Source organism: Gracilinanus agilis, chromosome 3, assembly GCF_016433145.1.
Source record: "Gracilinanus agilis isolate LMUSP501 chromosome 3, AgileGrace, whole genome shotgun sequence".
Taxonomy (NCBI): Eukaryota; Metazoa; Chordata; class Mammalia; order Didelphimorphia; family Didelphidae; genus Gracilinanus; species Gracilinanus agilis.
The window spans coordinates 50,840,208-50,854,698 of record NC_058132.1 but is presented as its reverse complement, the minus strand read 5'-3'; the positions used below and the strand labels follow the sequence as shown (position 1 = coordinate 50,854,698).

At 40.3% G+C, this 14,491-nt stretch overlaps 1 protein-coding gene across 1 annotated transcript in view; it reads left to right on the top strand.

Moving 5' to 3' along the window:
• CASP9 (caspase 9) overlaps positions 1-14,202 on the top strand; it is a 35,021-nt gene extending 20,819 nt beyond the window's left edge. Inside the window, exons 5-9 of the mRNA XM_044668683.1 lie at positions 1,153-1,242; positions 2,519-2,666; positions 4,316-4,486; positions 6,649-6,758; positions 13,673-14,202. Coding sequence (XP_044524618.1) covers positions 1,153-1,242; positions 2,519-2,666; positions 4,316-4,486; positions 6,649-6,758; positions 13,673-13,765 — 612 coding nt within the window. The 3' untranslated portion in view covers positions 13,766-14,202. The remainder of the gene's footprint in view (positions 1-1,152; positions 1,243-2,518; positions 2,667-4,315; positions 4,487-6,648; positions 6,759-13,672) is intronic.
• Positions 14,203-14,491: the final 289 nt, after the last annotated feature.

Sequence of the window (14,491 nt, the reverse complement as noted above, 5' to 3'; positions counted from 1 at the left end):
CCCTACAGAGGAGATATCAAGGAAGGCTTTCAAAATAATATACAAATTAATATACATTAATTTTATTATTATAAAACACATTACTATATATAATAATCATACATGCCATCATATATTATTACTATTAATGTAATAATTAATATACTATAATACAAAATAAATGTTTGCCAAATTAAATCAGATGCATCCCCACAATCTATTGCCAGATACCATACCTTACTACTCTTCTGAAGATGGTGATGATAACAATGAATCATTCAACTAACAAACATTTACTAAGTGTCAGCCTTTGTTCTGGGTTTACAAAGAGAAAAGTGAAATAATCCCCTGCCCTCAAGGAGCTTACATTTTAATAGGGAAGATAACATATACTTGAATAGGTCTCCAATAGATGTACACACTCAAAACAAGGAAACCAACCTTGAAGAAGGGCACTAGTACTTGGTTAGTGGTGGTAGTGGGGTAGGAAAGGTTCTATGAAGTAGGAAACAGAGTCCTGAAGGAAAGTAGGTATTCCAGGAAGGAGGACCGTGTGGTTGGAAGACATTCCATGTGTGAGCAGAGGAACAGAATGAGCAAAGACCCAGAGATGGATGATGAGAGTGTCGTGTGTGTGTGTGTGTGTGTGTGTGTGTGTGTGTGTGTGTGTGTGTGTGTGTGTGTGTAACAGCAAGTCCTGGGTTCAAATCTGGCCTCAAGACACTTCTAGCAAGTGTATAGAACAGCAGAGAAAAATAGCATTAGACTAGAATTAGAGAAATAGCATTAGACTGGAGGTGGTGGTGATGGTACCAGTTTGTGAAGAGTGTGAAATGCCAACCAGAGGATTTTATAGAAGATCCTAGAAGTTCTTTAGATGATGTGTTACAGGCTTCTATTAGATACTGGTAGTATCTCAGTGAAGGATGTTTAGCTTCTCCAGTGTCTTTTTCCCTGTGTCTATTGCAGCATGGGTGGGCACAAGACCAGTAGTCTGTGGGCTTCCCTCCAAATTACTGTCCTTGTCCCTGGGTAATTGGGTCACCTTCTGGGCTCTGAGAGTTGGGTTGTTCTGGCTTATTTCTCCTGATAGCTGACTCTGGAGGTTGGAGGACTGTCCAGGGCAGCCTAGGACATCAGCACTTCTGACTTACATCAGCCTTCTCGCCACAGGGAATGGGAGCAGCCTTGCAACAGCTGGCAGAGAGGGACCACAGTGCTCTGGACTGCTGTGTGGTGGTCATTCTGTCTCATGGCTGTCAGGTAAAAATGCTCCTGGGAGATGGCTAGTTTAGGTTTTTGACTTGTCTATTTGAAATTCTAAAAGGACACATTTATTTAAGGCCCCCCTTTACCCACCCCACCCCTTCCCTAGTACTGTGCTAGGCATTGGAGATACAAAGAAGAAAGGAAAACAGTGCTTGCCCCCAGAGAGCTTTCATTCTACAGGGGAGAAACAACATAGACACATAGACAGAATGAAAAGAGTAATTCCCAGAGGGAGAGAACACCAGATACTAAAAGGATGAGGGAAGTCATCGAGGAGGGAGTGGCCCCTGAGCTGTGCTTGGAAGGAACAGAAGGACTCTGTAGGAAGACATTTCTTAGGATGGAGGGAGGGAAGTCATAGCTCTCATCATCCTTTCTTCTTTTCCTACCCAGATGAGTGGCCTTCGTGAGTTATTGTGGTTGGGCCCAGAGGATGGGATCAGAAAGGGGTTCAGAACTTGCCTCAGACTCTTTAGCTATTATGTGACCCTGAACAAGTTCCCTAACCTCTCTGTGTCTTCCGGTACCTCATCTAGAAGATGATGGGTCTGGACTTTGGCCTCCTGACTTAAATGATGACTCTCTGATCCTTTAAGTGAACAAACTCTTTAAGGATAATAATAATCCTAAGATTTAGAGCTGGAAGAGACCCTCAGAGTCATCTAGTCCAATCTCCTGATTTTTTATAGTGTTCCCACAATTTTAGGGCAGTTTTAAACTTTAATCACTTACTTATTTAATAAATAAGACACTGGGAACACCTTGCATTTGGAAACTGAGGCTAGAGATGTTAAATAATACACAGTCCAGAATCACACAGTGAATAAATAACAAAGATGAGGTTTGAACCCAGGAAGCCTACCTCCAAATCTAGTAGTCTTTCTATATCGCTATCCTTGGCCTACATTTCCGGGGCATCATATAGTCTTAATAGCAACAACAACAACACCAATACTAACAATAATTAGCATTTCTGCAGCATTTTAAAGTTTGCAAAGTGTCGAGTAGGAAGCATCCTTGTTTTTTTTTGAGGCAGCTTGGTCTGGGGGGAGAGAGCACCACTTGGAGTCAGGAGATCTAGGATCAGATTCTATCTCAGACCCTTATGAGCTCTTAGCACCCTGGGAAAGACATTTAACCTCATAGAACCTCAGTTTTCTCGCCTGCAAAATGGGGATACGAGTGCCTCATAGGTTATTGTTCCTAAATGCTTTGGAAGCCATTAAGCACCACAGAAGTAAGCTATTATTTTGGTTATTATTTTTTTCAGGCCAGTCATATCCAGTTTCCTGGAGCCATCTATGGCACGGATGGAGCCTCCATTTCAGTTGAGAGAATTGTGAACATCTTCAGTGGGTCCAGATGCCCCAGCTTGGGAGGGAAACCAAAGCTTTTCTTTATCCAGGCCTGTGGTGGGGGTAAGCACTTTCCCCATGTTACGGCTATTGTCTTTTAGGACCAGAAACATGTTAAGCATCTAGGCCCAGGAAGGGGCCACGCTGAGGATCCAACGAGATCTCGCCTTTTCTCAAATGAATTCAAGAAGCGTTTTCCTTGCACACAGTGTTCCGCTTCTCATCTCTACCTCCCACTCCTTCTTTTAGAAATACCAAGAAAGCGTTTTTAGCATTTTCCTTGTCTGAAGGCTTTGGATTAATCTGAAATCCAAACCTTATTGGCCTTCCTTTAACTATCAGTTCCTAAATAACTGTCCTGCTCCTGACTCTTCAGATTAGCTGAGGAAGGACTCTTCTCTGAGGCAATTAGGAAGATAATCCCACAAGGATCATTATCATAATAACAACAGCTAGCATTTATATAGTGCTTTAAAATTGAGAACTACAGGACTAGTTGGGCAGCATTGTGGATAGAGCTCTAGGGTTCAAACCTGGCCTCACATGCTTCCTAGCTGTGTGACCCTGGGCAAGTCACTTAATCCTTATTGCCTAGTCCTTACTGCTCTTCTGCCTTGGAACCAGCACACAGTATTGATTCTAAGATGGAAGGTAAGAGTTATTATATTTTTATCTGAAAATCTTTATATAATTAATTTAGAATATTTTTCCATGGTTACATGATTCATGTTCTTTCCCTCCTCTCCTCCCACCTCCCTCTCCCATAGCCAATGAGCAATTCCACTGGGTTTTATATATGTCATCGATCAAGACCTATTTCCATATTATTGATATTTTCACTAAGGTGATCGCTTAGAGTCTACATCCCCAATCATATTCCCATCTACCTATGTGATCAAGCAGCTTTTCTTCTGCATTTCTGCTCCCACAGTTCTTTCTCTGGATGTGGATAGCATTCTTTCTCCTAAGTCCCTCAACATTGTTCTGGATCATTGCATTGTTGCTAGTAGAGAAGTCCATTACATTCGATTGTGCCACAGTGTATCTGTCTCTGTGTACAATGTTCTCCTGGTTCTGCTCCTTTCGCTCTGCATCAATTCCTGGAGGTCATTCCAGTTCACATGGAATTCCTCCAGTTTATTATTCCTTTGAGCACAATAGTATTCCATCACCAACAGATACCACACTTTGTTCAGCCATTCCCCAATCAAAGGGGCATCCCCTCATTTTCCAAATTTTTGCCACCACAAAGAGCACGGCTATAAATATTTTTGTACACATCTTTTTTCCTTATGATCATAAGAGTTATTTTTTAAAAATCAAAGAGGGGGGAAAAGGTTGCCCTATTCTCTTCCCTAAGGTGCCCAAGATAGTATCAATCCAATCTTTCACACTCTAGCCCTTACCCCTCTTCTGCCTTGGAATTGATACTTAATATTGATTTCAAGATAGAAGGTAAGGAGTATTTAAAAAAGAAACTGTTAAGTTTTCAGTATGAGTATTTGTACCTTGGAAATTGGCAAATGCTACATTTCAGGGCTTGATTTATTGTTTTGGTGATGATATACATTTAGGAAAGTGAGGGAGAAAACAACAGAGTATGTCATGCGTATATTTTTTCCCCCCAAAGAGCTGGTATTTAAATATTTACCAGCACACCACTGATTACTTCTTACTTTTTTAATGACAATATTTCTTCTTGCCTCTTGCAGATCAGAGAGACCATGGATTTCAAGTGTCTTCTAATATTCCTGAGGACAAGTCCCCTGGCAGTGACCCTGAGACCGATGCCACTCCTTTTCAAAATAACTTCGATCAGCCAGATGCTGTGGCCAGCTTGCCGACACCAAGTGACATCTTGGTATCTTATTCTACTTTTCCTGGTGAGAGAACATTAGAAGAAAAATAAGGCTTCCTTCGTTTCTTTCCAACTTTATGTTTAGGATGAACTTAGAATGCTAGAGTTGGAAGGGACCTTAGAGATGTTAGAGTCTAACCTTTATCCCAGCCAGGCAATCAGTCGGTAAACATTTATTTGTTTCTTTTTTAAAATGACATTTAATCTCTTCTCCCCAATTACATGTAAAAACCATTGTTAACGTTCATTTAAAAAAATTTGAGTTCCAATTTTTTCCCCTTCCTCCTCTCCTGTCCCTGAGATGGTAAGCAATCGGAGAATAAACATTTATTAAGTGCTTACTATTTGCTGGGCTCTGTGCTAAGTGCTTAGGTTATAAGTATGAGAAAGATGGACAGCCCTGGCCCTTATACTCTCATGGGGGGACATAACACATAGAAAGAAGGCAAAAAAAAGCAGAGGCTGGCTGGAGAGGGTACTGAGCTCAGGGATGATGGAGATGATGGAGAGGATGGAGAAATGCAAAGGGGTGCAGCTGGGTGGCAGGTTTGGGGAGGAGTCTTTTACTCAACCCTCTAATCAGAGGGGCAGAGGGTAGGGAGGTTACTGATGAGGTGCTTGTATCAAGGCTGACGAATCTCACAGGGTGGTAGGGTTCTTCATGATGGTTCTAGGGGAAGCTTGATGGAGAATTCCAGAGGCGGGCAGCTGGGTGAGAGGTGAAAAATAAAAAATAATCTCAGTTCATATTTCTGTAATATTTTTTATTTTTGTTTTTAATATCATTACCTTCCATCTTAGAATCAATACAGTGTATTGGTTCCAAGGCAGAAGAGTGGTAAGGGCTAGGCAATAGGGGTTAAGTGACTTGCCCAGGGTCATACAGCTAGGAAGTGGTTGAGGCCAGATTTGAACTGAGATCTTCTTGATTCCAGGCTTGGCACTCTATCCACTGAGCCATCTAACTGCCCCTTATTCTGTTTTTTTTTTTTTTTTTTTTTTAACAATTCCCAAAGAGCTTTCCCAAAAGTCCCTCCTTAAATTTTGCCCAAATATCCCTCTCTGTAATGTCCACTTATTGGTCCTGGTCCTTCCTGCTGAGGACAGGCCAAAACAAGTCTAATCACTTTGGCTGCAGACTGGTCTGGGAATAAATATCTGTGACGATGAGGAAATTCTAGGGTTGGTACTCTGACCTCTTGAGAAACAGGGTGAGAATGAGATACTCAAAGAAATTTGCTGAGTTAGAGTCAGAACTTTGGACACCATGGACAGAAGGAGCTATAACTAGGCTGGGGTGTCCAGAATTCTGTTCCAGGGCACCAAATTTAGAGACCATTCAGAGCATTTGTAGTCATCCATTAGGAAGAAATAATAGTGCTTAGTTCCTGCTTAGTAAAATAGGGAATTACCAGAGGTCGAGTTGGAATAAGGTCCCCTACTCCACTTCCCTAATATCTCTGGCCTCAGGCCAATACAGAACATGAAAGCCTGTTTTGTATTGCTTGCCTGGGGTTCAAAAGTTCCTATATTGCCATGCCCAAAGAACTATAAATCTGTGCATACCCTTTAATCCAGCAATACCATTATTAGCATTGTGTCCCAAAGAGATTGAAAGGACTTATTTGTTCAAAAATATTTAGAGCAGCTCTTTTTGTGGTGGCAAAGAATTGGAAATTGAGGGGATGCCCTTCAGTTGTGGAATAGCTGAACAAGTTGTGATATATGATTATAATGGAATATGATAAAAAATGATGAATTGGACAATTTCAGGAAAACCTAGAAAGACTCACATGAACTGATGCAATGTAAAATGAGCAGAACCAGAAGAGCATCATACACAGCAATGACAATATTGTACAATGTGAATGACCTAGCTATTCTTAGCAATACATTGATCCAAGAAAATCCCAGAGGTCTTATGTTAAAAAATGCTATTCACCTCCAGAGGGGAAAAAAAATGGAGGGAATCTGAATGCAAATTGAAGTGTACATTTTTTCACTTTATTTTCTTTATGATTTTTTAATGTCTTCTTTCTTTACATGGTTGATATGGAATTATGTATTGCATGATAGCATGTATAACTTTTATAAAATTGCTTATTGTCGCAGGGATGGGAAGGGAGGAAAATTGGAATTCAAAATGTGAGAAAATTAATTTTATAAGTGGTCAATTTTTCTCCCCAGGTTTTGTCTCCTGGAGGGATCCAAAGAGTGGTTCGTGGTACATAGAGACCTTGGATAGAGTCTTGGAGGAGTGGGCTGATCGTGAAGACTTATTGCATATTCTTCTCATGGTGATGTCTGACTTTCTCTGGGTTTCATGGGCAGAGTCTTAAAGGAGAGGAGAATTGTGGGATGATAGCAAAAAGCAGAGGTGTCAAGCTTAAGTAGAAACATATCCTTGAGGGTTGCTAGAAAACTGTAGGTTATGAGTGCTCTCAGGGAGTTTTGCTGCTGAATTTGACACTTTAGGATTAGATTGACGTTCTCCCCGGGACTATCAGGAGCAATGCTTGGCAACCTTTTAAAAGCTCCTTTTGGAAGGAGCACTGTGCCTGTTACTTGAAGAAAGATGGGAGAAGGTTCAGGACTGCTCAGAGACCAGACCAAGCCTTTGTGGGGATGCTGTGCCTGCCTGGGCAAGATGGTACAATGGAAGGAGCACTGGCATTGGAGTGAGAGGAACTAAGTTCAAATCCTGCCTCTGTCACTATGTGTGTGTCCTTGGATGAACCATTTAATTTACTCTTTTTGGGCAGCAGTTTCCTCATTTGCAAAATAAAGGGGTTGGACTAGATAGGCTCTAAGATCCTTTCCATTTCAAAATCTCTGGTCTAGCCTGCTGCCTGGTCTAAGTACTAAGGATGTAAAGAAAGGCAAAGCTTCCATTGTTACCACAAGACTGCCTCATTGGGCTGAGACTTCCTCTGTGGTTGGCATGCTCAGCCCCTGGTACAGAATCTAGAAATATTTTAGCAGGTTGGCATGATGGGCCACAGCTAGGAAGATGAAACTTAACAGGGAGGAATAGAAAGGGTCACCATCCCAGAAGTCCTCCCTCGATGATGCCCCAGAGCAGAGAGCTGACCCAAGGATTCTTAAAGTCAAAGCTGGCAGAGCACAAACAAAATTTACTTTGAATATGGCGCTGCCCCAGGCTGGGCTTGTAGTCCGGCAATTACTCAAGCCAGAGAGACCTATCATAAGCAAGGAGGGAAGTAGGCAGTGAGTTCTTGGGATTCCAAGATCATTGATTTAGAGCTGGGAGAGATCTTAAAGGCTGTGGAGTCCAACCCTCTTAATTTTACAGAATAAGAAACTGAGACCAGAGAGACCCATCATGAGCAAGGTGGTAAGCAGGTAGTGAGTTCTTGGGATTCCAAGATCATTGATTTAGAGCTGGGAAGGATCTTAAAGGCCATTGAGGCCAACCCTCTTAATTTGACAGAATAAGAAACTGAGATACAGAGAGGCTAAGTGATTTGTTGAAAGACACTGTAAAGATTAAAATTAATAAACGATAACTATCATATTTTATAAAGTTTATTAATAATAACTAAAGTAAAAAAAGCTAGCTAACCATGCCATGGTTGTCGGAAAAGAGAGAAAGAGGTGGAGTTACAGCCAACTATATACAAAATGTGACCACACAACATGGTGGAGAGATTAAAAGGAATTCTAGGAAATACTAAAGGAATTCTGGGGAACACTGAAGGACTTCTGGGGGATGAAGTCCAAGGGTTCAAGATTCCTGATTATACAACACCCAAGTAATTTAGAGACAGAGGATTTGAATTCAGGTTCTTTGACTTCAAGGCCAGTGCCCTTTTAATTGGACCACATTGCCTTTTATGAAAATTGTTAAATTAAAAAAATTTTTTAATTAAAAAAATTCTTTTAGAAGGCTTTAGTGTAGAGGCAGCTAGGTAGCACGGTGGGTAGAGCTCTAGGCTTGGAGTTGGGAGGACTTGGGTTTAAATCTAGCCTCTGACACTTTCTAGCTTTGTGATCCTGAGCAAATCACATAACTCTGATTGTCTAGTCCTTACCTTAGAATTAATAATAGAGAGAAGGTAAGGATTTAAAAAAAAAAAAAGCCATTAGTCAGTATTATTTCCTTCTGCTTTCACCATAGTGATGATGGAAGGTAGGGGTAGAGTATGCCTAGAATTGCAGGTCTCCTGTCAACTTCATGTATAGCATATATCTTTGGACTTGTTCCTTATGAGACTATTAATAATATGGCAGGTCTGTCAAGAGAAGCAGTTGTATGGTATACAACAGTGGATAGTGCATAGCCTAGAGTCAGAAAGGCCTAAGTTCAAATCTGGCATTGGATACTTAATCAGCTGTGTGACTCTGGACAAACCACTTGGCCTCTCCTTGCCTCAATTTTTTCACCTGTAAAATGAAGATCATAATAGCAGCTACCTGTCAGTATTATTGTGAAGATCAAATATTTGTAAAATGTTTAGCACAGTACTAGGCACACAGATGGTAATGCTCCCCCCCCCACCTTCCCTATATTAAGAATAGAAAAAAAGGAAGAAAAGTTTAGCAAAACTAATAGATTGAGGGGGCAGCTGGGTAGCTCAGTGGATTGAGAGCCAGGCCTAGAGACGGGAGGTCCTAGGTTCAAATCTGGCCTCAGACACTTCCCAGGTGGGCAAGTCACTTGACCCCCATTGCCTAGCCCTTACCAAACTTCTGCTTTGGAGCCAATACACAGTATTGACTCCAAGATGGAAGGTGAGGGTTTAAAAAAAAATAAAAAATAAAAAATAAACTAATAGATTGAACAAGGCTAGGGGCAGCTAGCTGGCTCAAGTGGATAGAGAGCTAGGCCTAGAGTTGGGAGAATCTGGGTTCAAATCTGGCTTCAGATATTTCCTAGTTATGTGACTCTGGGCAAGTTACTTAACTTTGTCTCAATTTCCTCATCTTTAAAGTGAGCTAGAAAAGGAAATGGCTAACTACTTCAGTGCCTTTGCCAAGAAGATCCCAATTAGGGTCATAGAGAATCAGACATGGCTGAAATAACTAAACAACAGACTGATTTGATGATTATAGTATCTAGAGCTAGAGGCAGAAAGTGGGATGGGAGAAAGATAGGTTGATGGATGGATGTCAGTAATATGATTGAGGGCTAATTGGACTTGCCTTCTAACTTGCTGGAGAATCCCAAGGACTGCCTTTCACCCTTTTTCTATAACCTCCATATCCCTCGTGTCTTGCCATATGCCCTTCTGCTATGCCTTTAGATCCATCATGTCTTGCCATCTCTATATATTGTCTTTATCCATTAGCTTGTGAATTTCTTGATATTATGGACTCTCTTGATTTTCCATTTGTGTCCCTGGTACTTTTTTCTTTTTCTTTTCTTCCTTCCTCTTTCTGCTTCTCTTATTCTCTCTCACTTCCTCTCTCCCAATAATAGGCCATATGAGTTTCCACTCACTCACCAATCTGGACAACTCAGCTCTAGGGTGGAAGTTCTGAAACTCAGTTGATTAAGTCCCTCAGAGCGTGGTCTCTGGAGGTGTCTGTGGCCCTGCAGAGAGCAAGAAGGTGGCCACTATGAATGAGATAGGAAGCATAACCTCAAGCCAGCTACATAGAGTGGGCTACATGAGTTTCTGCTTATTTAATCACTTACCAATTAGAATAGCTTCATCTCTGCTCCTGGGTGGGAGTTCTAAAGCTGAGTGTCTTCCCACATTCTCTCTAGCACTGATTGTTTCTGACTTTTGTTATTCTTGTCAAATTACTGTGTAGGAGGTAAAACCTCCTGGTAGTTTAGTTTGTATTTCTTTTATTATTACTGACTATTAGTCCTTTATATAAGTATTGAGAATTTAGAATTCTTTGAAAATCATATATTCTTATCCTTTGACCACTTATTGATTGAGGAAGGGTACTTAATCTTAAATATTTATGTTAATTTCCTACAGATCATGGATATTAGAACTTCTTGATATTAAGGGCTTCACTGCCATCTGAAGCTGAAAAAGGAAAGTTACACATACACACAGAGTCAGAGTTAGAAGTACGTCAATTTCAATAGGAAAATAAGCAAGGATTGGGGTAGGGAAAGGGAAGTGTTAAAAAAAAGAGGGTAGAGTGTAGTTGAAAGCCAAACATACTTCCTGATTAGAATAATGTATCCTGTGCTTGCCTTTCCAAGGTAGTCCAAGGTGACTGGTCTTTTGGTGCTTGAATTTTTCTTCATTTACTTTGACATAGAAGATTTAGATTTTGGCTGTGACATTCCTAGGTTGTACCTTCTATTGTTCTGTGACACTAAACTTGTCAAATCTATTTGGGCCATTTTCTTATTCCCTCCTCCCCTTTTAATTTATAACTCCCTTAATTAGATTCACAAACCTCTAAAGTTACTTTGTTGTTCTAAGCCCTTTTCATGGCTGTGCTATCCCTAGCTAAGAGATTATTATTCCTATATTTTAAACTGTGGTTCAGAAATCTAAATCCCATTCTCAGACACCTCCATCTTAGCCAGCTATTCCATCGGTAGTATTAATGAAAACACCCGTAACACTCTGAAGGTTTTTTTTTTTTTGTTCGCAACTTCATAATTTTTAGAAATGCTTGACAAAGGAGAGTTGAACACTGAACCCTTCTATATGCACTGCTTTTATCTATTAGCGTGTAACTTCTTGATATTATATTCTTGTTTCTCCATTTGAGTCCCTGGTTCTTTCCCCATGTCCTTCCCTGCCTTCCTCTCTCCCTGTTTCTCCTCTTACTCTTTTCTTTCTTTCATCCCATATAATAGACCATGTGAGTTTCCATTCACTCACCAATCTGGACAGCTCAGCTCTAGGACGGAAGTTCCAAAACTCAGTTGATTGCATCTTTCAGAGCCTGGCCTCTGGAGGTTTCTGTGGCCCAGCAGATAGAAAGAAGATGGTTTCTTGGTTTCTTTTGCTTTTATTTTTGTTCCTTTGTGAATCATCAGAACCGGATTTTGGGAGTTATCGTTGACATTCTTGCTGTATACTGAAGTCAAAAGACATAAATAATTTGCAATGAAACCCTGAAGGATTTATAGATTCTCCTTCTAGGGCAGATGAATGCTGGACTTGTCAGTGCTGATTTCTTTGTGTATGCAAAGGGCACAATGAACATCATTTTATTGGATATACATCTGTAGCAGAGGTTGGAAGGACAGAGAAGTTCTATGTAGAGCTCGAGAAGACCCTTCAAACCAAGTTAATTTACAGTTGATTTGATGTGTTGGTATAGCCATTGGGAAGCCCAGGGTCACCACCATGCCGTGGCTTGGTCTTGGAGGAGGATGTCTGTGGATGTACTCTGCACGTAATAGTGCTGAGTAAAATGCAATAAGGAATAAGCAGTTATTTTATTTATTTTTAAAATCTTTCCCTTCTGTCTTAGAATCAATACTGTACATTTGTTTTAAAGCAGAAGAGCAGTAAGGGCTAGGCAAATGGGGTTAAGTGACTTGTCCAAGCTCACACAGCTAGGATGTTTTTGAAGTCAGATTTGAACCCAGGACCTCCCCTCACCAGACTTGGCTCTATTCACTATGTCCCCTAGCAGCCCCTGGAATAAGTAATTATTAAGATACTCTGAATATAGTAGGTGCTGAGTAAAATGGAACAAGTAGTAGGATGTGCATTTATTAAGTACCTACCATGGACTAGGTTTTGTGCTATGTCCTTTATAAATATTATTTCATTTGAGCCTCACAACCCTGGGAGGTAGGTGCTATCATGACTCCCATTTTATAGATGAGGAAAAAAGGTAAACAGAGGTTAAATGACTTGCATAGGGTCACACAGCTGAGGCCAGATTTGGATTCAGGGCTTTCTAGGCCCAGTGACTTTATCCATTACACATTTAGCTGCCTGAGTCTGTGAATTTCATCCAACATGGATGAGGGTGGTCAAATTAGATACTCTCTGAGATTCCTACCAAATTATGACATTTATGATTCTACAGATTTGGTAAAACCACTGCATTAACTTTCTTAACATTCCTCACCAGACTTGTTACAAAACAAGGACAGATAACCCTAAAAGAACTGAACATCCATATATTAATTTAGGTCTGTCCTGACTCTTGGCCCAGTGCTCTATCCATTGTGCTACCTAGCTTTTAAAAAATTAAAAAGTGGGAGGGGGAAGAACATGTGAACATCATGTAACCATGGAAAAATATTTTAAAATAAATAAATAAATTAAAAAAAAATAGAATCAATACTAAGGCAGAAGAGTGGTAAGGGTTATACAACTGGAATTTAGTGACTTGCCTAGGGTCACCTAGCCAGAAAGTGTGTGAGGCCAGATTTGAACTTAGGACGTCCTTTGTTCAGGCCTGGCTCTCTATCCATTGAGCCACCTAGCTGCCCCTTTTACCTCACTTTTTCTAAAATGGTTAGTAAAATATATTTGTACATATACATATATAGATATAAATACAGGGAGTAGTGACTGGGCCTGAGATTTCGTTGATAAAAGGGAACTCCTAAATGAAGAAACTCCTTCTTCCAACACACATTGGCCACTTCTTCTGCAACTTACATTTTTAGAGAGTTTCCAGTTAAGTCCAGGGTCATAGCCTGTATGGGTCAGTAATAGGACCTGAATGACTTCAAGGTCAGCTTTTGATCTACTATACCATATCACCTTTTATATACATGTTTCTCTCCCCCTCCCTTCTGTTTTAGATAGGAGAGAAAATTAAGTTTTTATTTTTCTTTAAATTCAATTGTGTTTTTATTTTTTTGGGCTTTGAAAATGACTGAACATATCTATCTGAGAGAACCAGGCCTGGAGATGGGAGGTCCTGGGTTCAAATCTGGCCTTAGAGACTTCCTTGTTGTATGATCATGGGCATATCACTTAAATCCAAAGAAAGAGAGGAAGGAAAGACAGAAGCAAGAAAGAGACAGTTAGAAAGATGAAAAGAAAGAAAAAAGGAAGGAAAGAAAGAGAAAGAAAAAGGGAAGGAAGAAAAGAAAGGAAGAAAAAAGGAAAGAAGGAAAGAAAGAGAGGAAGGAAGAAAGGAAGGAGGGAAGGAAAGAAATATCTTCTATAGTGTCTATATATTATTTTACACACACACACACACACACACACACACACACACACACACACACACGAGTCCCCATCATGGTGAGAGTTTGTCTTTCCTCATTGTTTTCTTTGTTCTTGTCTTTCCACAGGTGTCTAATGCTGTGTCTGCCAGAGGGACATATAAACAGATTCCTGGTTGTTTTAATTTCCTCCGGAAAAGATTTTTCTTTAAAACAAAGTGAGAATGAATATGGCCGTTTTCCCCTCCTACCTGAAACTCTCCTTTCTCTCTGCCTGGAAACAGCTGCAGACAAGGGCACTGGCTTTCTTACTTAGGAATGGGAAGAAGGTGGCCTCTTTTACTTTGCTCTGAACAACTTCCTCTGATTTTTTATCCTGGAGACATTAGCGATACCAGCCTCCTGGCTTTTGCCCCACCAACAGCAACAGGTCCAGTGATGGGAAGAGCTCAAGATTAAAAGGAGTCAAGGAAGAGATAACCCACTGTGACTGGTTAACTGGGTGACTTGGTTTCTTTGAAATTGGGAGCTATAAGCACCAAAGGAAGTCTCAACTCCTTGATAAGTAAGTTGGGTGCCACCAGATCCTTAAAAATGGAAATCTCAGATCTTGAAAAAGACTTTAGAAATTGTTTATTTTTTCTACTGTTTGTGGTTTTCATTAAAAAAAAATCCTTTTATAAATCCTGATTCTTTGTATTTATTCTGCCATTTGGACAGTGCTAACTTACACAATCTGTTATCTCGTTTTATCCCTAGAAAATCTCTATATATGTTCACCCTGGGCATTCTCATTCCCATAATCAAAACCCAGAGAAATGAAGTGATTTGGACATTTTATGGTTGTCAAGATGTTTTCACATAAATTGATTTTTACACCTTACCATAAGACTGTGAGAGGGGAAGGAAGAGATTGCCATTCCCATTTGATAAAGGGAGAAACTAAAA